This window comes from Festucalex cinctus, chromosome 11 (assembly GCF_051991245.1).
Source record: "Festucalex cinctus isolate MCC-2025b chromosome 11, RoL_Fcin_1.0, whole genome shotgun sequence".
NCBI lineage: Eukaryota > Metazoa > Chordata > Actinopteri > Syngnathiformes > Syngnathidae > Festucalex > Festucalex cinctus.
Genome location: NC_135421.1, coordinates 29,436,272 through 29,458,348, shown reverse-complemented (window position 1 = coordinate 29,458,348; position 22,077 = coordinate 29,436,272). Strand labels below are relative to the sequence as shown.

Here is a 22,077-nt window from a genome sequence, read left to right as displayed (position 1 = left end):
TCAATTACCAAGTTCTCATGTATTGTCGAGAACATTTTACATCAAGGAAATCATTTAGCATCTCATTCCTAACATTAATCATACTGGGGAAAAGTCAAAATTATAACTAAAACGATTTTTTTTTTAAATTGCATTTGTGCAATGCAAGATTAGCATTTTTTTTCATGATATTCCCAAAACTCAGCTGTGGTTGGCTCAAGCACACAAGTGACATGACCCAAGTGACCATCATCAGAACTGAACATTATTAGTTCTGTAGTTTTCACTGTTTTTGGCAATAAAATAATAGCTTATTTAATTTTCTTAGTTGTGGAAATTGTGCTCTATCTATTCATTTTGTGAAAATTATTAAACGTAGACAACAAATTGTTGTTGTTGTTGTTGTTGTTAATAATAATAATAATTCATTTGCTGAAGAAGATTATTCTAACTGGCGATATGCAGCCAAAATACAGCTCACACAAGCAAATACAATGAGCATATCCAAGACATACAAAACCAAAATGTCAATAACAAGATAAACAATAATTTGTATAAATATATGTAATGAGTTTTATCCATCCCCTTTCTGAACCGCCTGCTCCTCACAAGGGTCGCGGGGGTGCTGGAGCCTATCTCAGCTAGCTTTGGGCAGTAGGCGGGGTTCACCCTGAACTGATTGCCAGCCAATCGCAAGGCACACAGAGACGAACAACCATCCACACTGTAATGAGATTGATTGATTTATTTGTTTGTTTATTTATTTATTTGGCAGGGGTCTCAAACTAAGAAACATTGAAAACATCAAAATGCGAACACAACCAAGTCTTGACAGCGTTCTCATTTTTAGAACCGAATATATAAAGTAAACGTACTGTACATCTATCTCTTTCAAAAACATAGCAAAAAAACTGGTTTTGACAGAGCAAATTAATTTACTTTTTTTTTTTTTTTTTTACAACAAATTTTACAATTTACATTTTTGAATAGAAAATTATTTGAGGCGATGTCCCCACCCAGTCGGGATATGCCGTGGTGTAAAACAGAAGAGTCACACTCTAAACCAATCACATACGGTCTCTCAACAGACAGACCAATCGGAAAAGTGACACTCTCTAGCCCCGCCCTATTGGCCAAGGTTGCTGTACAAACGGAAAGTCACCTCTTCTTTGGGTCAGGGAGAAGCGAATGACAGCTAGCCTAGCATTGCTTGCTAGTACACAGAATTAGCAGAGAAGTCCGATAGCGTAATTTCCCTTCTTAACCTTAAATTAATCTCAATTTTATGTATATATCAACGTCGCGAAAGATTTTATAATAGTGTGTAAATTTAATACGAAGTACTTCAGTATTATAGCGACTGTCGTTTAGCTTAGCTTCCAGTTTCCAGGTTGTCATCCACCAAGCTACTATTATCATGGCTGCATTGAGAGTGTCCTATCATAGGATTCTGGACAGGATCGAGCATATGCTGCCTGCCAAACTGAGACCCCTGTACAACCATCCAGCAGGTAAGGCTAGTTTATCGGCCCGCATTCCGATAAAAGCAAGCTTTAAAAAAAAAAAAAAAGTCGCGATAACTTAAAAACAGTAGCGCGTATTTGCAATAAACTAGCACCGAGATTGATGTAACTTAATGCAGAAAAGGGTAAGCGATCTTACATACAACTGAGATATGAGTGGTGTGTTCAGGTCCAAACCACAAAGATAAGTGATCGAAGCCAAGTGTCAAGTGTACTGTTTCCATTCCATTGTTTATTTTAGGTTGTCGCTGATTTAGGAATATGAGGAAAAGTCTTGTGTTCATTTTCAACAGAACCAACCAACCAGTAATCAAACATCAACAACTAAATGGAGCGTCCAAAAATGTTAATTCACATTCATGCTTGAGGGCTTTATAGTGTAGTCTTTGTTGTTCTTTTTTTTCCCCCTGTCCAAGGGTATTGGACCTGTGAAGGACAACTTTGTGACCAGGTATGAAGGGGCGGCAACAAAGAAACACCTCCCTCCCAAAATGATTTGCAGAAACAGTGTCCTTTTTTTTTGTGTTAAGCCTTCAGCACTGGTGGGTGATAGACAATGAAAGCAGGCTGCCAGCCTTTTATGGGCCTCTGCCACCTTTTTTATGCGGAGTACATGCATGCCAGCAGCTTTGAACAGACCCTATGACCCACATGATAAGAAAACACTGCGTGGTGTCCAGAGACTGAGATTTTACTCAAGTTATATGTGAGAGACCAGTCACTGATGAGGATTTGTGATTAAAACAAAAATATTGAATTGTGTTAACATTGAGAATTGTGGGCCCTGGCCATCATTCAGACTTCCTGTGACTTTTTTTTTGGAGGATATTTTGAAGATTTTTCAGGTCTTTAACAGTGTCATGGACCGCCTCTGTTCAAACTGTACACATCTGGTTTCACATTTTATTGTTCGTAAACCTATAGAGTGTGTCTTTGAAGGTTTGACATTTGTGACAACCAAACCAGCTGTGCAAAATAATGTCTAGAGAAACCTTTCATGTTTTACCCCTTTTTCTTCTATTTCCATTCAAGGTCCAAAAACAGTCTTTTTCTGGGCCCCGATGTTCAAATGGGTAAGTACATTTTTTCAATCCAAAATAGAAGGTTTCACATAGCTTGTAGGGGATTGATTTCCGGCCAGTGGTCAGATTAGCAGTACAATTGTTCCAAACCCCGATGATGCTTTTCTTTTAGTGGTATTTGATATTTCAAGTGGTGGCTTAACCTATTCAGGGCCTGGTTGCAGCTGGTTTGGCTGACATGACGCGGCCAGCAGACAAGCTGAGCACCTCCCAGTCTGCAGTACTGACTGCAACAGGTAAAATTAGACTTCAGCGTCAGACTTTTAACGATTATATGTAGTTATACCTTTTTGTTACTGTTTTAATGGCTTAGATTGAATAGAGGGTATATTGCAATTCTGCAGATACAGGTCAAAGGTATCCAAGGTTTCTCATGTTTTTTGTTTTTTTCTGGTGACGTATTTCTTCAAACAAATGTTATCTGTCGTTTTGGACAAAACACTCACGTGTGCATAACCTTGGCTGTCCTCGGCTAGGCCTGATCTGGTCCAGATATTCGCTGGTCATCGTGCCAAAGAACTGGAACTTGTTCGCCGTCAACTTCTTCTTGGGCAGCGCCGGAGGCTCCCAGCTCTACAGGATTTGGAGGTGACTACCTGTATATAAACAGGACAGAAGGCAATCCAACTTGCTTTATATAGCACATTTCATTGTGTTCCCGAACAGATACAAGCAGGATCAGAAGGCCAAGGGGGCAACACAATCCTGACCGTCAACAGTGGCAACTTCAGGCCTGGCCACCGACCGACCTGCCCGACACGTCCGTCTCGTCATTTGTACGTCATCACGTCGCCGTTTCCACCTAACATCCATGCCAGCAACATGATCCGACCATATTTAGCATCTATTTCCCTGCTGGAAATGTGCACTTTCCCCAAAAGTTCAAAGTTTCCTCAGGGTGTGTATAGTTGACATTTAAAACCAATTAAAAAAATAATTAAAAAGTGCAAGCAACATGCTTAAAAATGGCCTCTAACGCACAAGTTATTACTGATTGTATATTTAGTTTGTAGATCATTTTTAAGCTGTAGCAATCATTACCTCATGCAATCATTTCCCAAAAACATGTTTGGTTTTGAAGAATGTGTCCAAAGCTGTAGAAGGGCGTCATCACATTGCTCTTTTATTTATAATATGGTTACTACATTGTCATTCATTTTAATGGCTTTAAATTTGTGAGAACATAATCAGTTCATTGCTTCACTTTTTCCTTCCAGTAGTGCTAGCTGTAGAACAACATTTCTATTCAATTTGGGCAGCTTGTAATGCTACACAAGGGTTGCTAGCAAACATTAGTACCAAATTGCTAATATCTATCAAATGCCTCTAGCTATTAGGGAAGTCTATGTATTTGTGTATAAATTAACTTATAAATCATAGTTTATTTCCCACCATGACTATAATGCCCTCACTGTATTGGCAATAATTGATCTTTGTCACCTTATCTACTGATTGATGGAGCAAATGGCACTTTGAGGCACTGTGGAAATGTAATGCCTGTTACGTAAGGCTAATAAATCTTGATCAAAAACTGCTATTTTGTTGGTTCATATTTCAATTTTGCATGATTTAACATCAATAAGTAGGTTTAAATATCTGTTGAGATGGTTGCAGGTTATGTTATTCATATATACAGTTTATAATAAATGCTATACAAACCTCAGATTAGTGTATCGTATATTGGATTGCCACATTTCAAATAAAAACTCACAGATGATGGTTAACCCACAAAATTTTATTCACAACCAAAAACGAGGAGCCAGGGCTTAGCGTTTTCCACCAACACGGGGCGCGTTCACCTTCATGGGCTTGGCGATCTTGGGCTTCTGTGCAGCCTTGCTGGTAGCCTGCAGGACATTAGCATAGAAGCGCTTTTTAGATTTGAATTCAGGGAGACATAGTGACGGAGAAAAAGTGAATAAAACACAAAACATGGTGAATCAACATTTACATAAAACATGCTAGCCTCAAGAGTTTCTCAACATGCCAATATTGACATGGATTTAATTCCTCGTAGCCCCTCCAAACCCACTTTTTTTCTTTTTTCTTCTGCTGAGCACTTTTTTTTTTTTTTTTTGGCTGATTTTGACCACCCACATAAAGACAACATGGAAAATATTTCTCATGGTTTTAGTTATAGTGGACGCCAGGATAATATGGCTGTAATGTGTTCTAAACTGACCAAGCTTATATGCAACATTTTTAACATGATCATACAAATCAACTTGTGATTGGTTACTTAAGATCCAATCATGAAATAAACCCTCTCAAACCAATTGGCTGAAAGCCTCACGAGGTTTCATCTCATCTTATGTGCATTGTAAATCCTCTGTCAACTCGGCTCTCACCTTTGCACTGGGGGCAGCGGGCTTCTTGGCTGCCTGCTTTGCCTTCTTGGCCTCCTTGGCAGCCCTGAAAAATCAAGAGAGAGAAAACCATAAATCCATGCTAGCGCTCAGGCTGGCAACACTTTACTCTGTTGTAGGGCTGGACAATTATGGAAAAAATAATCACAAGCACGATTAATAAAATGATTCACTGATTTGATGTTTTGCATCTTTGCACATATTCATTTAGAATTGTCATTTTTATCTTATTTTGTTGTTACATTTCCACAAGCCCGGCCTCTTATTGCGCTTAATCTAGGAACTCTGGTATCATAATCAAAATCACAATTATATTTCGATTAATGGCCCAGGCCTACTCTGTTGGTATTTATTAACTAGACGGTGGTGGCACAAATTTGTTGCAGGCTATCATGAGAAACAACAGGTAAGTGTTCTGCTCCTGTTTGACTTTTTTTTTTTTTTTTATATGCCAGAAAGCATCATGCATTTTAATCGCCCTTGTTTTCTTTGTTGCCTTCATCCTTCTCGTCTACGCGTTGATTTCAAATCTTAGGGCGTTCAGTTTTTGTCTCTTCATTTTTGCCTCAATTCCTCAGCAGCATCACCGTGATCAAATGTGTTACAATCAATCACCATAAAGTAAATGATGAAGATCACTTCATATTCACTTATTAGAACATCTGATTTTTTTTGGGGGGGGACATGAACTACAGACATTCAAAGGATGTACATTATCAGCTGATAACACAAAATGTTAATTTCCGTTCAATAACCGTGCAAATGTTGATTGTGCTCTTACCTGATGGCTTGCTCTCTCTGGGCCTTGCGGACCTCGGGCTTCTGGTTCCTTTTGGCCATGATCTCAGCCAGGGAGGCACCAGTGATGGCCCTCTGGAACTTGACGGCACGGCGGGTACGCTTCTTGCTCACCTCTTCCTGTTTGGACACAAAACGTTTAGCACCAACCCCCAGTCACAAAAAGAAGACACCCAAAACATACAATATTTGCAAGTACAGCGAACACATGTACTTGTGAGGGACTGAGTCATATAGAGGGGGAAAAAAAGCACAAATAGTTGATTTTCATCAACTAATAAGTGTATTCATTACTTCTCTTATATCATGTGTAATTTAATTTGCATTTCTTTTTACTAAAAATGTGGTAAAATAAAAACTGTGACTATAATAATAAAAATGATAGTTTTGCAATATCTCGCACCCCTACCTGAACTAGACCAAACGTTCAAATAATTCGTAACTATGAAGGCATGTCGGAGAGTTTGGAGGCCGGCCATTGGTAGTGTCACAAATGACAACAAAGGCCAGTACTATGATCTCCATGTGTTCTATGGCTGCGGGGTGTGGAGTGAGCGCTGATGCGCAGCCTGCAAAACACAGTCCAGCAACAGCACATGACATAGAGGGACACCATGCACACCGTCCCCCGCAGCCAAACTGCTCAGTTTCCTGTACAAGTACAGTGAAGCTTTGCTGATTTTCTCATTTATTTTATGTATAACATAAGTAAAACATTCGCTGAGTGAGCTGTATCTGGCTTTGAGGTGTTTAGTTTGACTATTGTGTATACACTTTTAAAGTAAAATTGGTAAAACATAACGGTCACTGTTAGTGACTTATTACTTACAGATTGTCCCTTCTTGTGCTTGCGTCTGTACAGCACTGTCCAGTTTATCTGTCGAGGGTTCCTCTTGGCCAAAAATGCAGACTCGCATTTGGCGTTCAAGAACTGGAACACCTATGAAATAAAATTCATTAGAGGAAGAAGTGGGCGAACTTGACGTTTATTTAATACGCGTGCTCGCTTTGCTACAGGCGGCTAGCTAGCATACATATCATTTAGCGTCAACCGGGTAGGCCTATTCCAGTCGGCCGTCTGTATTTTAAGCAACTTATACCTTTAACAGCATATCAAAACTGTTTCGCAGATATTTCAGTGGATCTTAAGCCACAATATGAACACTAAAAGTGACAAAAAATGTTGGGGTGACAACGAGGACAGCGCTGACGGTTACCTTCCCGTCTATCCTGGCGTATCGGCGTCCATGGCCGGGGTATATTTTGTACCCACTGAAACTGCACAACTCGACCCTGAAAACGAAAAATGTAAGGCGTCACTGAAAGAAATGTGTTTGTTTATTCTATTAAATGACATGATAGAATAATATTGTCTTTTAAATGTCGAGATGGCTTGTGATTGTGGTCGGTAAACTCACTTCATTACGGCTACGAGAGGGCTCAAAACCGGAAAGAAAGATGACGGAAACGGAAGTTGAATAAAGGGGTTTGTAAAATAATTCACTGTTTTGTTTTGTTTTAAATCACTTGACGATTTATAACATGGGTGACTAAAATACATTCAACGTTTAATATTATTTACTTAAAAAAATCATACACGAGAAAACGTCAGTTAGCAATTTGACGTCCTCGGAAGTGTCACGAAATTTGGGGTAATGAATGTATAAGAAAAAAAATGCGACTAATATCATTACTAGACATTTTAACACGTTAACACAATTAACACACGATTACTTATCGCCGTGGCAACATATTCCGTGGTATTGCGTCGTTGTGCGCGCCTGCCGTATACATCGAGAAGGAAGTGTAGTCTTTTACGACATACTGGACCAGCTATCACACCGAAGAGCGCAGTAAATCTAAACTACATTTCCCGTAATGCTACTTTTTCCGTACCGTTTGAACTTCTTGCTAGCGACAGACGCGTCTTGTAACCCAGGCTAACGCTAACCATCTATTTTTCTATGAGTGTGTGGCGACAGAATGGGGATATCAGATATACAGTTTGATACAAATGGTAAGTCTGGCATTTATGTTTTAATATAAGCGTTTTTGTTTCATGGCTAGTCTCCACGAATATTGAATTCCACCATCGTTAGCTAAGGTGTGTTGTTTTCTCTGAGTGGACTGTCACTTGCGAGTTTCTGCTTTTATTGCCAAATAATGAAGAATTTAATCAGCCAGTTTTCAAAGCGCATTTTATTTAATCGCACATGGATTTGCAACATATATGAATATTTAATGTGTAGTCGTGTCTCAGTGGTCTTTTGAACACTTTAACTTAAACAACACATTTTTTTAGTCCACTTTATTTAATCTAAAGCTAGTAAATAACGTTAACGACCATGTCCTGTCGTTTACTTCATAAAATTCATAATGGTGATTAATCATTGCTCATCGTTTTATTCTATCTCCCTGCATTTCATCCCAAAAGGGCCTGTGGTAGATCTTTCAGCTCGGGGTATGCGGAAGCTTGACCCCAGTTTCATCTGCTCCGAGGAAACACACACACTCATCCTGGACCAAAATGAAATCATGAAACTGGACTATCTTGAAAGGAACCCAGGCCTTCAGCAGGTGCGTAACTTATCCAACCCGCGAAACCAATGCAGTACTATATCCCTCTTGGTACATGTGTTTCCTTGGTCTTTTCTTCTTATTTAGCTGTCTGTAGCCAACAATCGGCTTGTCAGGATGATGGGTGTTTCTCAGCTCAAAGCGTTGCAAGTCCTTAATCTTCCCAATAACAGTATTGGCTACATTGAGGGACTGCGGGACCTACCGAGCCTCAAATGGCTGAACCTGTCAGGAAATGCAATTAAGGTTAAGCTTTTCTGATTTTGTTGTTTACAAAAATACAATATAAATGGATTAAACCACTAACTCACTCTCTCAAATATGTATTAAATTGTGAATGTTTTTGTGCAGGTTATTGAGCAGCTGAACAACTGCATTTCCCTTCAACACTTGGATCTTTCCGATAATAGCATATCTAACATCGGGGATCTGAGTAAACTTGTGGCGCTGAAGGTGTGTATGGCATTCTTGAAGAAAAAAGGAAACATTGTGCTTTTTAATTTGAAATAGTATATATTGTAAATCAGCAATAAATCACAAATTAAAGTGCTGATTATCGCAGTAATACAAGCAAATTTGTCATTTGCCACTTCCACATATCCAACTTTTCATGTTTCATGCAACATAAGCATGTGGACTTGCACTTCTTAAATACTGAACTTACCTAGACCGTCTATGAGTAAATAATCATGCTCAATAATCATAATTATATAACACTGAAATAATTTCCCATTCTATGTTCTCTAATAAAACTTAAGTGCAATTTAACTATTTCGGTTTGTATGCTAGAAGGCTTGAGATCATTGTTGGTTCAATTTTGCAGACACTTCTGCTGCATGGAAACAGCGTGACAACACTCCGCACTGTGCCTGCCAACCTCCCCGCCCATTTGTCCATCCTGTCGTTAGCATCCAACGAGATAACAGATCTCAATGAGGTAAATCCTCCTTATTCGTTGCTTGAGAAGCATCCAGAGATTTCATGTACACTTTTATAGATGCTCACTTTTGTCCAAAGGTGGCACACCTGGCCCCCCTCCACAAACTGGAGCAGTTGTCCATTATGAACAACCCGTGTGTGATGCCAACCCCGTCATCACCGCGATTCGATTACCGGCCGTATGTGATGAACTGGTGTCAGAGCCTCAAAGTTTTGGATGGCTTTGTGGTGTCCCAAAAAGAAGGGTAAGAAAGACGATTTTGACCTTGTTGCTGTCCACTTTCAAAGTTATGGAGATTACACACATCGTGTTTTTCTTCAAATAAACTTTTCATTGGCATTGGTGCTAGAATGTCACAATTTGCTAAATGTTTTTGGTAAACATTTTGTATGTTCTGTAACCAATTCCAGACTGAAAGCGGAGTGGCTCTATAGTCAGGGAAAAGGTCACTTCTATCGACCAGGCCAGCATGTAGAACTTGTTCGGTACCTTTCCACCGTTTGCCTCCGGACCACTTCATCGCCCATGGTGATGGCGGAAGATGCCAAATTGGAGAAGATCCTCAATAAGCAAAGGTGGAAACCTGAGCTCCTTCCTTGTGGGAAATACTTGTCAGCAAAAAAAAAAAGAAGAAAAATCCTGAATTTGATATGAGTCGTGACTTCCTTTCCCAAGGTTTCACCAAATGCAGTTGTTAGAAGAGACCCGCGGGGAATGTCCAAGCCCTCCTCGGCCAACTCAACTAGCTGTGGAAACGACATCGCCACGAGGGAACACTGTAGAGGCGACGAAAGTAACACCAGCACCACCAGCGGCTGTCCTAACAGACCGGGAAAAAGGCAAGAGGAGGCGGTTTGCTCTCTTACATGAGCATAGTTAGCATTGATATTCTGTATTTCCTTACACAATTTATTGTCACCAGCCAATCGCAGGGTGTAAAGCACAATGTAAAATTGCGTGTAATAATTCACTTGTGAAGTCAATATTCATATTTCCGCTCATATTCACTTTACTGTACAATGTTACTCAAAAATGCTTTAAAGCGGAAGCCAACCCCCCAAAAAACGTTGACAATATGTTCTATCTAGCCCCACTAGTATAATTATGTTATTTTGGTTAATATTGCGTTAGTGGAATATGAGTTGAGCAGCACAATCCAGCAGTTTTATCAATATCAGAAGGCGGCCATTTTGCCACTTGCTGACGAGTGAAAATGACATCACCGTTGCTCAGGTCGCAAGTAACAACCAATCACAGCTCAGCTTCAGAAAACTAGTGAGCTGGGATTGGTTGTTGCCTGAGCAACCGCTTCCGCTTTAACATTAACAGTAGTTAACCCCCCAAATTCTTGAATAAGCAGGGATAAATTGCTAATAACTATTTCCCCCCAAAAATGAAGGCAAATCAATGTCAAGACTTTTGGGTCTTTCCACACAGGGCGAGCAGTGCAGTTGAACACATGGATGAGCTATGACTCGTCCACAGCTTTGCTTCCGTGTATAAGCAGCCCACCGCTGGGAGATGAGAACCTCCATTTGGAAGACGTGCAAACCGACGAGGACAAGCTGAACAGCAGCATGCTGTCTTCCGAGTCCACCTTCATGCCTGTCACGCCTCACCTTGAGCCACGGCCGCCACACTCGGACAGCGAGGACGAGACGGAGACATTTGAAGCCGACTCGCTGGCACCCGGGCGTCCGGCGTCCCCCCGGTGCGCCCCCCCGCCGGAGGACAAAGACACTGTCCCGCCACATTTGGAAGCACCAGAGCAAGAAATGTTTTTACATTTTGTCAACAAGTCAGAGGAAGCAACAAGAGCAGCTGTTAAGATCCAGTCATGGTGGAGGGGTCGGTACACGCGGTCTTGTCACCCCAAGGCCAGAGAGGTGCGCAGTGAGATCCGACTGCGCAGGATGCAAGATCACATCGTATCGTTGTCCTTAAAATTCGACAGGTACGCTCAATAGACACCTTTTTGTTGTTGGTCTTATTCATGTATATATAATTAGTGCATTCATTTTGAGTTAATTCAGAGTTCCTTTAATGCCACAAATGTTTTAAACGCACAATTAATAACCGCTCCTTACTTGTAAAGTCTCTACTGGGGGAATTCCAGTGGCAACGCAGCAGAGACGTCCAGTCAAACTTTAGCAGTAATATATTTGTTAATTATGCATATTATTTATGGAGACTGGCATCAAGTTGTATTTTTGCAATGTACAGAATTTCATGTTACTTCACCGGTAATAGCCTCTCAATATGAAAAGAAAAATGCACTGAGCTGTCAACATCTTAAAAAATAAAAATGCAATTATGACATCTAGTGGCAGACAATGACCTTAACACAAATCAATATACAGTACATCTTTTTAATTTTAACTCAATTTCTGAATGATTATGAAATTGCTTTATCAATGACTAAAAGATGCAGCCATATTTCTATTAGTTTAACATTTTTTTTTCCAATTTTTGTTACTGAGTATGAAAACTTAAAAATATATTTTATTGTACATTTAGAACAGGTATCAAATTTGTGATTAATCGCAACTATTGAAGTCATGCGATTAATTCCAATTAAAAAAAATGTAAGTGCCTGACACCCCTAATATATGATGACGTTTAGATATTAGGACTTAAATATTCATTTATTTGCAGGGTGCAAAAGCAGTGTGAGGAGGAGCGGATACAAAGGATGGTTCAAGAGGAAGCGGTCAGGTTTCTGTGGAAAAAGGTAAGCTGATTTACTTTTGAATACATCTTTGAGTTGAGAGTTGCAATATGTTTGTGAGTCGACAAGTTTCCTGTCATCAGGCTTTTCCACTGAACCAAGCACGAAAGAAATGCTGCGTACTGTTGCCGAATGCGGGAGGGAGCTCGTTGTGCATATACTCGAATGCTTGGAGCAACACTGAAGTGTGATCAATATCTCCAACAATCAGAAGTCAGGAAAGGGGTCAAATATAACAAATATTATTACACAACATATCAAAATATTCAAATCAAAGTCCTATTTACGGTCAATACAGATTTCAACCGACAGTCGAGAAAGGGAACATAAAACAGGAAGTAGAAACCAAAACTGGGCGCAGCCCGAATCTTTTCTACAAATTGAGTTCCATGTCCGACGATTCAAATGATTTTTCCCGCTAGCTTGATTTCAAAGCTGCATGACCGACATTTGTTTTTGCCTCAACCCAGCTCCAGTCCATGCAGCAGTGGAAGCAGTCTGTGGAGGAGCAGCTGGCCTGCCTCACTCATGTCGCCACGCCTCCCCAACCATGTCCGGCGGCGGGCCTTCCCGTCGCTAGCTGCGCAGCAAACCAGGTGGCCACGGACGTCTCCTTCCCCGACTCGGGCTTCCAGATGACAACGAGCGAGGAGCAGGACGTTCTGGAGGACAACTTCCTGAGCAGTGGGCCCGTGACGACTGTGCGAGCGCCCGACGGCGGCGACGGCGACGGCACAGACTGCAGCCTCCTGGAGCGCTACGCCACCTCCTTGCAGCAGAGGGAGGAGGAGGAGGAGGAAGCCGAGGAGGCGGCAACATCGCGACCATCCTCGTCCATGCCAAGCCAAGATGGCCAGGCAGATGTCCGCTGAAAGAAAGTGCATCATAACAATGTTCTATTTGCCCTTGGAAGCTTGACTGAAGACTGCACTTATATTTATTGTCCATCACACACGAGTACGCGTTTATTTGCTGAAAAAAAGTCAAAGGACTCTGCAACGTCAATTGCAATAAAAAGCATATCACTGCACACTTGTTCACTGGATGTTTGTCATTTTGACAAAATAAACCTACTCAATAACAATAACCTACACATCCAAACTACAAGTAGTTTATTGGTTTACTTCTACCAAAGTCTGAAGTCAAGCTTATCACCACAAAAATAAGTTGTTGGTTTTGTTTTGTTTTCTTTTGGTGACGTGTGTCATCACCTTTGATTTATATTCTTCCTTTTACTACCCCGAGCAAAAAGTATGGAATCACCAGTCTTACTTGAGCATTCACTCAAATGTTTTATTCTGTAGATCAAACTCAGGTAAAAAGCATGAAACAGTCATAAGGTCATTCCAAAGTGCAACATCTTAGCTTTCAGAAACACTAAGAGAAATGAAGAAAAAATATTGTGCTGGTCAGTAAATGTTACTTTTATAGAGCAAGTGTAGGGAAATAAATATGGAATCACTCCCTTCTGTTGGAAAAAAAAACAACCTATGGAATCACTCCATTTTGAGCAGAAAATAAGGACACACCCAGTAAATTTCCTTTCCTTAATTGGACACCTGCCTCAAATGACATCTGCTCGTTAGTCAGCAGTTAAATAATTTTCATTTTATTTATTATATTTATTTCCCTGAACTTGCTCTATAAAAGTAACATTTACTGACCAGCACAATGTTTTTTGTTGGATTGTGGCCCTACAGTTAAAAAATAAAAAATAAAAAATCACTGAAGAGTAGTCAAACAATCTTCACGGTTTGTGGAATGTGTGAGCAAATATCCAAAGAAACCCAAATCAAGAAATGTGAAAACATGAAAACTCGACTGTAGAAGAAGGCCAGAGCTGACGGCTGCTTTTTCTTCCAAGTTTGTCATTTTAATCGTTTTCATCCATTAAAAATATGTAATAATAATAATAATAACGACCTTGTTTTGAAAGTGCATCCAGTAAAAAGTACATATTACTCATGTTAAAATGTAACAGATAAAAGTAAAAAGTAGTCTAAAAAATACTCGGGAAAATAGAAAATAATCTAATCAAATACAATCTCTGCATTTAAAAAACAATAAAGGCAACTTAAAATTGATCCTGATTCCTGATACGCAACATGGGAAGCCGGTGCAGTGATTATAAAATCAATATACTGCAATAATATAGAGGGAAACAGTATCCCGTTGGTTCTGAGACTTTTGGAGTGACATAAATAATTGTATCAATTCCAAATTTGAACCTTCTATGAAACATTTTATAGGTGAAACAGAGGTTAGAAATGTGACAAGCCAACGCCCACATTTGGATGTTTACTGGTCTGTACAGTAATTGTTAAATATAGATAAATGTAATTCTTCTTTGACCCAAGGCCATTCGGACGAGATAGGATTCGGATCTGTCATTGTTAAAGAGATTTCTATTCAGGAAATATTATAAGCTATAGTAGCCAATTTCTCTCCTATATCTTTGTTTTCATTTATCATGTATATCGTGGATTCAATAAAGTTTTTGAAAAAAAAAAGAAAAAAAGAAAGACCAATACGGAAGCGGTGAAGAGAAGCAGCCAATCACAGTCGATGACGAGCAAACCAGCACAAAAAAAATATGTTTTTTAACGCGGCCGATGATGTGTCACGCCGACAGTTATAATTGTGCACACGCTGGGTGTGATTTGGGATTCATATTCAGTGGAATTTGGGTTTTGAAATGCATTTCTAACCCCTGTCAAGAACCAGGACGCTCGTTTTGTTTTTTTTCCCCCCGAAGCGAGCCGTGGATCCCGCTACCTCCGCTGGTCGCCTTGAATGGAGTAGTGGACAGACCCCAAGCTTGTGTAAGTTCACGTTTTCCATCAGTTCGGCTTTTTTTGTGTGTGTTTGTGCCTTTGTATTTTATTTGTTTACTTTTAAAACAAAGCACAAATGGTTTTCTTACCAATTGTTGGGGTCGTCAGTGGAATGACTAAATTACTGAATATTGCGTTGTAATCGCCAATGAGAACGATAAGACTATATTTTCCAGATTGGGAGCATTTAAAAAAAATATTATTATTATTATTATTATTATTATTTGTAAGACTGAACTCTTGTACTGTAATCGCATGCACTGTTCTTTTGGTGGCCGTCAACAAGCACAGACGTCAAATCCCGCACACACTCGTGTCAACAACAGTCAACATATTTACAAGAAAAAGACGACAGTCACAAGGTCTATATAAAGGCGTCAAATGAACAACCGCAGTAAAATCATTTTGACAAACACTAGAAACAATCAACTGAAGGGTGCAAATAATAGAAATACACAAATTTCTGAAAATACAAAACAGGATATAGTAAAGGTATATTAGTAAATTACAAATGAAATAAGAAATATTGTGACAAATAAATGGCCATGCATAATCTATATAAATACTGTCAATACAAATCTCAATAGGGTATGAAAATGCAACTGTGTCCACTATTATAGAAAACAGCTACAAGTCTTTGTAAAAACAAAACAAAAAAACATTGTTTAACCACCATCAAACATAAGTGAATAATAAAAATCAATCCAAATCTTTACCTCCTAGATTTTTTGGGGGGCCAAATTAAATCATTGTATGACACCTGCCATCAAATGACAAGTTTTCGGCCGAATATGGGGCTCGTTTTGCTGTTTGCTTTTTTTTGTTTTTGTTTTTTTGACAGACATTTTCTCATGTGTTCAAGGCGGCGTGATGACATCATCATTTCTGCAGCGACAGCGGCTCAACACTATCAAAGCAGTCATGAAGTCTGGAAATGTTTTGAAATATGGCCTCATCATTGTCACCCTGTTAGGCTTCATCTTTCTGCTGCATAACATCGCAAATGGGGAGGTGAGAGAAGTTGTTTATTTTTTATTTTTTGTAATGCGATTGAGGGGCCTTGTAACAATATAGTCATGCCCAAACGAAAGAAGACCGCATGGGGATTGCTCCAAATGATTATGAAACTTTAGTGTCACTCATTTTGGCAAAAAAATAAATAAATTCCAGCAGGATGTTAATCCAAGTATTATAATGAAATTGAAATCCACTCAAATGAGTCGATGTAATTTATTGAGTTTTATGCACGGCTCCAGTTAAAAACGTGAGCACATATGCAGACGATGTACTGTATGTCATCTCTGTAGAACTGGAAGTACCACACAATGTCAGCGTTGTACAAGTTCCAGAGCCAGATCCAGTCAATCACGTGCCGAAGCCTCCCGACCTTCCAGCACAATCACAGCTTCTGTTCACATCTGGGCCAGCCGCCATCACTGATGGAAGAGCTGGAGGAGCGGGACCTGTTGGACCTCATCGCCTGGCCCCAGCCGCCCTCTGGCTCCGCATTGCCCACCTTCTGTCAGACGACTGACCCGGCCCACAGCCTGTTCAAAATCGTCCCCTCCAGAAAGGAGCAGCGTTGGCACGTGGGCGAGCAGCTGGAAGTGCTGGTCCACCTGCACGACTTCAAGGGCCGACCCAAGCGCTACGGCGGCGATTTGCTGCTGGCCCGCTTGCACTCGCCGAATTCCGGGGCGGGCGTGGCCGGGCAGGTGCTGGACCACAACAACGGACTTTATTCGGCTCTGTTCCCGCTGCTGTGGGAGGGCCCGGCTCAGGTGGAGGTCACGATGGTGCACTCGAGCGAGGCCGTCGCCGTGCTGCGCCGGCTGCGCGAGAACCGGCCCGATCGGGTCTTCTTCGTCAGCCTCTTTCGCCTCGGCCTTCTTTCGGAGACGACGGAGTGCAACATGTGCCTGCCGCAGGACCAGGGGCAGCTGTGCAACTACACGGACCCTAACTCGGGCGAGCCGTGGTTTTGTTACAAGCCCAGAATGCTCAGCTGTGATGCCAGAATCAACCACGCCAAGGGAGGCTACCTGAAAAACATCATCACCAACAAGGAAGCTTTGCTCTTTCAGAGGTTTGTGCTGTTTGACTCAATGATTGATTGACATGAGCTGTTCAAAATTATCCGCCTCCAAATTGTTTTGATCCCTGTATGACCTTTTGCTCAAAAGTTATTTGAAAGAGAACAATCTGTGGACCACAATCTTCCCAAACGCAAAGGCTACTTTTCGAGAAAGTTCACTCTTCTAGTCTTCGAGGTCATTCTCTTAAAATGATGGAGAAACTCCATTTGACATCAGTACGACCTCTTGAAATGGTTTCATAAACAGAACAACAATTGGGCCCCAAAACATCCAACTTCATAAAAAAAAAAAAAAAAAGTTGCATCAAAACCTTCTGTACGCGCTAGTATTAAAACAAAACAACAACATATATATGTTTTGGGGAGTGCAGGAGACAAAGTATTAAAAAACAACAACATATTTATACGTTTTGTGGTTTGAATGATAATATTGAGGCACTTACTTGCTAATGCAAGCACACATCGACTTCCTCCACATGTTGACTTATTGGTTCACAACCAATAAGTTCCCCTTCATCTGACCATTAGTGTGGATTTTAAACATAGAAGGTACAAAACATGCCTTGTGAAAATGAAACTGCACTAAAACGCTAGCCACCAGCGGGTGCTAGAACTGCCCTAATGGAAATCAAACTGACTTTTTTTTTTCTTTTTTAACAGATGTGGTGTTTTTCATATCGTGACATGATGACGATATATTGTGCTCAGTTTTAATATTGCGTTATCACAATATTGCCGTTATCGTTACAGCCCTAGTCGATAAAAAAAAAACATCTTTTTTTGCTATTACTGCAAATTTTGTAATTTACTCTGTTTTTTTTTTTTTTACATCAGTGAAGTGAACGTCAAAGTTCCCATCCACGCTTCCACAACGGACACCATCAACGTGCTTCCTTCCAGGAAAGGTGCTGCACACCTTCAGACTAATAACTCACTTTTCACTTTTTGCGGGCATGGAGATTTATTCACGTCACTACTGTGTGTCTGCCGTCGACGTAGAAAGCGACAGTCAACAATCAGATCCCGTAAAGCTGGCGACATCTGGGTACTACTACCAGGACTCGTGGAGGCCACTGGGCGGCGTCGCCATGCGCAAGTTTGACGCGGCGTCCGCCATCACCACCTGTTTAAGCAACAAGGTCGTTCACATGTACGGCGACTCCACCGTGCGCCAGTGGTTCGAGTACCTCCTCACGGTGCTTCCAGGTGAGCGCTTCCGTCTCATAGTGACGTGGCAGCTCCAATTGGATCGAATATGATTGTACGCCACTGGAACATGATGCAAAAGTTGAACATTGACACTGCGCTTATCAAATATTTGACTTCTTACCGTATTTTTCGGACCACAAGGCACATTACAAATCCTTAATTTTCTCAAAAATCAAGTTTGCCTCATATAATGATGTCAGCTTTTCAGTTTGCCGTCTTGAATTCAAATTCCATCCAATTTACTTTCACAATCACGTTCTCATTCCCATCCGTATCGACTCGCTAGCATGATTTCGTCAAACGGCTTCATGCTTCCGTGTCTAAGAATGATGGGAAATGTAGTCCTGCTAGCCCAGGGGTCTGCAATCTGGACTGTCAAGAGTCATTTTACTCCAAATAAATAACAAAAAATAACAGAAAAATATGCAGCAGCCGATACTTTAACATTTGTTTTCTTCGACCTTTCGTCTTGTGTTTTTGGATTTTTTTAGTGTGTGTAATTTTTTTTTTTTTTTTTACACTTTTCTTCCTTTCAGTTAAATTTCTGACATTTTTGGCAATTTTATGACATATGATAATTTTATGATAATTCCAAAGACAGTTATAGTTGTTTTTGGACATTTTATGGTTAGTTTATATGTATTTATATTAATATTTTCTTTTCTTCCTTTTTTAATTCATTTTTTTTTGTCAATTTCATTCACATGTATTCTTCCCTCTTCATTTTTGGACATTTTGAGGTAATATATAACTTTTTCATCTACGTTTCATTTCTCTTTTTCTGGACTCTGACATTTTTTTAATATTTCATTATTCCTTTTTTTTAATCACAATCAATTTGAAGAATATTTTATCTAATATATATATATATACCACAAAAGAGCCACATGTGGTTCCAGAGCCACAGGTTGCAGACCCCTCCCTGTACTAGCCCAATACTGCGGTCACACCCGAATGCTATTTGCATAATAGCGCTATATGAAATACATTTCAGGTAGACTGAACTATTTGGGGCTGGGTCCCGGTTTCCCACCCCGTTTCTCCTGAACGCTCCTCTTATGTACTTGTATTGTGTTCTCCCATGCAGACATGAAGGAATTCAACCTGCAAAGTCCAAAAAAGGTGGGTCCCTTGATGGCGGTGGACAGCAGCCATAACATCCTCCTCAAGTACCGCTGCCACGGCCCACCCATCCGCTTCTCCACCGTCATGGCCAGCGAGTTGCGCTACGTCGCCAACGAGCTGGACGGCCTGACCGGCGGTCCCAACACGGTGGTGGCGCTCAGCATCTGGTCTCACTTCAGCACCTTCCCCGTGGAGGTGTACATTCGCCGCCTGCGGCATATCCGCAAGGCGCTGGTGCGACTCCTGCGCCGGGCGCCGGGGACGATGGTGGTGGTGCGCACGGCCAACCCGCAGGCTCTAGAACGGGACGTCAGCCTGTACAACAGCGACTGGTTTTCGCTGCAGCTGGACGTGGTGCTGCGCGCCATGTTCAAGGGTGTCGACGTCATGCTGGTGGACGCCTGGCAGATGTGCGTGGCGCACCGCCAACCGCACCACCTGCACCCTCCCAGGGGCATTGTCAAGAACATGGTCGACATGATGTTGTCCTATGTTTGCCGTGATGGGCCCAGAAGCAACGTGTGATTCTTTAAAGTGGGTTGAAAGTGGTAGATTGACATTGCGCTTCACTCAAAGGAGCTCGCCGCAATATCCATCTGGTACCACGACACGGGAATTTGCTCGGAAAGGCGGGACATTCTGTACAATAATTTGAGCTGATTGGACGATGCGGGATTGTACACGTTTGTTTTAACCAATCGCGGCCACGGATGAAAATGCGTTTGTGTCCGTTCATCGTTCTTGTCGAAGAGGAGGAAACGCACGAACATCCCACCAGCTAGAAATGCACGAAAAGCCTCTCGCTGTTCAACATTCAAAAAGGAAACGGTGAGTAAATCTGCCACAACAGTATTAATTGTAGCGTCCATTCATCCATGTTAGGCTTGTTTGTTAGCTCCGGCGTGGTCGCTGACTTCCTGGTTTCGTCACAGTTGCATGGCCCGCCCCAAACACAATGTTGCTCTGTGATTGGTGGTTCGGATCAGTGGAAATCAACAGGCTTGGACAAAATCACCACCAGACATGAAGAGAAGTCCAGATCTGTAAATTGAGAAGCAGTTTGTTTGTTTAAATCCTGTATTTAAAAAGCGCCTTTTCCTGAGTTGAAAATTTGCGACTTCATCAACCAATTTTAAATCAGAAATGATGAATACGTTTGATAAAAATACTTTGGACAAACATGCACTCCAAGCGCATTCTGCGGACTTTTTTGGAAATGTGTTTTTTGTTCGATTGTAATCTAAAACTCACAGTGTCATAGTCGATTGAAGGTGTCAGATGGAATTTCTGAACACATCCTTTCATATGGGCCAGCTTACTTGCTGGTCGGAGCCAATATGAATGGCCAGCCAGATATGGGCGGTAGGATGACATCATCATAACTGCGGGCGACGACGGATAAGTCCCGATCGCCATGTCATTAAATGTTTGGAAATACGTCCTCGTCGTTCTCAGCCCGGTTGACTTCATCTTCCTGCTGCACAATCTCACCATTGAAGAGGTGAGACAAGTTTGTTGTCTTTTGTTTTTTGTATGGATGAGCAAGTACTAATATCAGGTATCGGTATCTTATTTCAAAGTATTGGTACTCGCCAGTATCGTACGTCCTCTTGTGGCTGTTTTACTATCAGGATCTAGAAATGAGAAGAATAGAAAATTGCCGTTAATTTCATGCAAGGTCAAGGAAAAATGAAAGATTGGGATTTTTACATCTTTCTTTAAAATGATCTGTCATTGTGTTGTGAAGGAAATTTGATGTATCTATCAAAAGTATTTGTGGTATCAGTACTTGATATTGGTGACAATTCAGTTGAGACTCGTACAACTTGCATGCTGCGTTTGTACTCGTAAGTTTACATACCCTGCAGAATTTGTCAGATGTGTCCCATTCTTGTAAGAAAACAAAACACACAATTATTTTGTTTCTAATGGGATTCAAATGAAAGTAAGACACAGTCAAACACAAGACACATCAGTTGGTACGGCCTGCTCAAGCAATCAAATACTTTATTGTTCTTGCTAAAACCTGTAAACTGAACATCGGCGTCACTTTTAGTACTATTGAGATATTGCAAGCATCTTTGCCACCAAAGCCTTTTTATACGTCCAACAACGGTTCCGTGACTTTTTCATTTTAAAACTAATTATCCGTGAATTTGTTGCATCGGAATGATGTTTTGTTAGGCCTCCATCAAGAGAAAATACTTTGAGGCTCTGCTAGGGAGGTCTGGCCGAGTCACCTGTCACAGTAGGCGTTTCGACTCCCACCTCCGGCAGAACGTTGCCCAAATACTGTGAGAGGTGGCGGACATTGAGTCTGAGTGGATATCAACGTGAAGTTGCTGTCCTTGGGCCTTTTTTCACCTTTGGGTACCTGATGCAGGCCGAGCAGAATTCGGCAGTCGCGGAGGGAAAAACTCATTGGTGGACATTTTGGTGTCCCACATTTGTCGTGACGGGCCCGGCACCGCTGTATGATTTTCCGGAATCAGAACCAGGATGAAAGTGCAAACCAGTAGGGCTTCACTGGAAGGAAATAAAAACACACTATAAGTGAAGAAGTTGTATTATCATTCAAATGGAATAGAACTTTATTCATCTGGCTCTGACATTGGATGCTAGCACCACCAGGGCTAACTACATTCGCAAAGTTGTCTTTTGGGCATCAGTAGCAGGATGATGGTGGCGAAACATGTCAGCCTCTTGTAAGGTGAGGCTCCAGCCATGATTACTTGACCTACGATTACAAAAATAATAATAATAAAATAAAAAATATGTTGATGTGATAGAACTTTTTTTTTTTCCCATTTACTTAGTTTTT

At 41.0% G+C, this 22,077-nt stretch overlaps 4 protein-coding genes, 1 long non-coding RNA gene and 1 other non-coding gene across 8 annotated transcripts; 3 read left to right on the top strand and 3 right to left on the bottom strand.

The window, feature by feature from the left end:
* Nucleotides 1-1,125: 1,125 nt before the first annotated feature.
* mpc2b (mitochondrial pyruvate carrier 2b) lies at nucleotides 1,126-4,118 on the top strand. Of its 2 annotated transcripts, none has more exons than XM_077536509.1 (5): nucleotides 1,126-1,490; nucleotides 2,535-2,575; nucleotides 2,736-2,820; nucleotides 3,061-3,172; nucleotides 3,251-4,118. In XM_077536509.1, the coding sequence occupies exons 1-5, from the start codon at nucleotides 1,397-1,399 to the stop codon at nucleotides 3,291-3,293; spliced, it is 375 nt and encodes a 124-aa protein (XP_077392635.1). In that variant the 5' UTR covers nucleotides 1,126-1,396; the 3' UTR covers nucleotides 3,294-4,118. The 2 variants fall into 2 exon arrangements, with proteins under 2 accessions (XP_077392635.1, XP_077392634.1); XM_077536508.1 differs by lacking the exon at nucleotides 1,126-1,490 and adding an exon at nucleotides 1,518-2,122 and having other exon boundaries at nucleotides 2,496-2,575.
* A 180-nt stretch (nucleotides 4,119-4,298) lies between these two features.
* Nucleotides 4,299-7,322, bottom strand: rpl24 (ribosomal protein L24). Its single transcript, XM_077536506.1, has 6 exons — nucleotides 7,167-7,322; nucleotides 6,966-7,041; nucleotides 6,578-6,688; nucleotides 5,732-5,868; nucleotides 4,933-4,996; nucleotides 4,299-4,431 (listed from the first exon to the last, which is right to left on the bottom strand). The coding sequence occupies exons 1-6, from the start codon at nucleotides 7,307-7,309 to the stop codon at nucleotides 4,351-4,353; spliced, it is 612 nt and encodes a 203-aa protein (XP_077392632.1). The 5' UTR covers nucleotides 7,310-7,322; the 3' UTR covers nucleotides 4,299-4,350.
* Nucleotides 6,199-6,378, bottom strand: LOC144031059 (small nucleolar RNA SNORA23). The gene has a single exon (XR_013287430.1). It is a non-coding gene; the product is annotated as a small nucleolar RNA SNORA23 (small nucleolar RNA).
* Nucleotides 7,305-13,086, top strand: cep97 (centrosomal protein 97). The gene is made up of 11 exons (XM_077536505.1): nucleotides 7,305-7,765; nucleotides 8,183-8,325; nucleotides 8,413-8,571; nucleotides 8,677-8,778; nucleotides 9,149-9,262; nucleotides 9,343-9,509; nucleotides 9,676-9,840; nucleotides 9,941-10,104; nucleotides 10,703-11,219; nucleotides 11,921-11,996; nucleotides 12,464-13,086. Exons 1-11 carry the CDS (start codon nucleotides 7,732-7,734, stop codon nucleotides 12,863-12,865), a joined length of 2,043 nt encoding a protein of 680 aa, XP_077392631.1. The 5' UTR covers nucleotides 7,305-7,731; the 3' UTR covers nucleotides 12,866-13,086.
* A 1,451-nt stretch (nucleotides 13,087-14,537) lies between these two features.
* Nucleotides 14,538-20,452, top strand: LOC144030714 (NXPE family member 3-like). 2 transcript variants are annotated; one of them, XM_077537251.1, is made up of 6 exons: nucleotides 14,538-14,815; nucleotides 15,690-15,838; nucleotides 16,135-16,913; nucleotides 17,757-17,827; nucleotides 17,922-18,128; nucleotides 19,219-20,452. In XM_077537251.1, the coding sequence occupies exons 2-6, from the start codon at nucleotides 15,698-15,700 to the stop codon at nucleotides 19,779-19,781; spliced, it is 1,761 nt and encodes a 586-aa protein (XP_077393377.1). In that variant the 5' UTR covers nucleotides 14,538-14,815; nucleotides 15,690-15,697; the 3' UTR covers nucleotides 19,782-20,452. The 2 variants fall into 2 exon arrangements, with proteins under 2 accessions (XP_077393377.1, XP_077393378.1); XM_077537252.1 differs by having other exon boundaries at nucleotides 15,669-15,838.
* LOC144030715 (uncharacterized) lies at nucleotides 16,044-18,453 on the bottom strand. Its single transcript, XR_013287331.1, has 2 exons — nucleotides 18,253-18,453; nucleotides 16,044-18,191 (listed from the first exon to the last, which is right to left on the bottom strand). It is a non-coding gene; the product is annotated as an uncharacterized LOC144030715 (long non-coding RNA).
* Nucleotides 20,453-22,077: the final 1,625 nt, after the last annotated feature.

Excerpts from the sequence above, each read along its gene's own strand:
- rpl24 (XM_077536506.1), bottom strand. The coding sequence starts at position 7,309 with ATGTATTTTAGTCACCCATGTTATAAATCGTCAAGTGATTTAAAACAA. Across the intron at positions 7,042-7,166 it reads CCTCTCGTAGCCGTAATGAA|GGTCGAGTTGTGCAGTTTCA; the intron begins GTGAGTTTACCG and ends TTTCGTTTTCAG. Across the intron at positions 4,997-5,731 it reads CAGAGAGAGCAAGCCATCAG|GGCTGCCAAGGAGGCCAAGA; the intron begins GTAAGAGCACAA and ends TTGATTTTTCAG.
- mpc2b (XM_077536508.1), top strand. The coding sequence starts at position 2,059 with ATGAAAGCAGGCTGCCAGCCTTTTATGGGCCTCTGCCACCTTTTTTAT. Across the intron at positions 2,576-2,735 it reads GGGCCCCGATGTTCAAATGG|GGCCTGGTTGCAGCTGGTTT; the intron begins GTAAGTACATTT and ends TAACCTATTCAG. Across the intron at positions 3,173-3,250 it reads CAGCTCTACAGGATTTGGAG|ATACAAGCAGGATCAGAAGG; the intron begins GTGACTACCTGT and ends GTTCCCGAACAG.
- cep97 (XM_077536505.1), top strand. The coding sequence starts at position 7,732 with ATGGGGATATCAGATATACAGTTTGATACAAATG. Across the intron at positions 7,766-8,182 it reads TATACAGTTTGATACAAATG|GGCCTGTGGTAGATCTTTCA; the intron begins GTAAGTCTGGCA and ends TCATCCCAAAAG. Across the intron at positions 9,263-9,342 it reads AGATAACAGATCTCAATGAG|GTGGCACACCTGGCCCCCCT; the intron begins GTAAATCCTCCT and ends TTTTGTCCAAAG.
- LOC144030714 (XM_077537251.1), top strand. The coding sequence starts at position 15,698 with ATGACATCATCATTTCTGCAGCGACAGCGGCTCAACACTATCAAAGCA. Across the intron at positions 16,914-17,756 it reads GAAGCTTTGCTCTTTCAGAG|TGAAGTGAACGTCAAAGTTC; the intron begins GTTTGTGCTGTT and ends TTTTTACATCAG. Across the intron at positions 18,129-19,218 it reads CCTCCTCACGGTGCTTCCAG|ACATGAAGGAATTCAACCTG; the intron begins GTGAGCGCTTCC and ends TCTCCCATGCAG.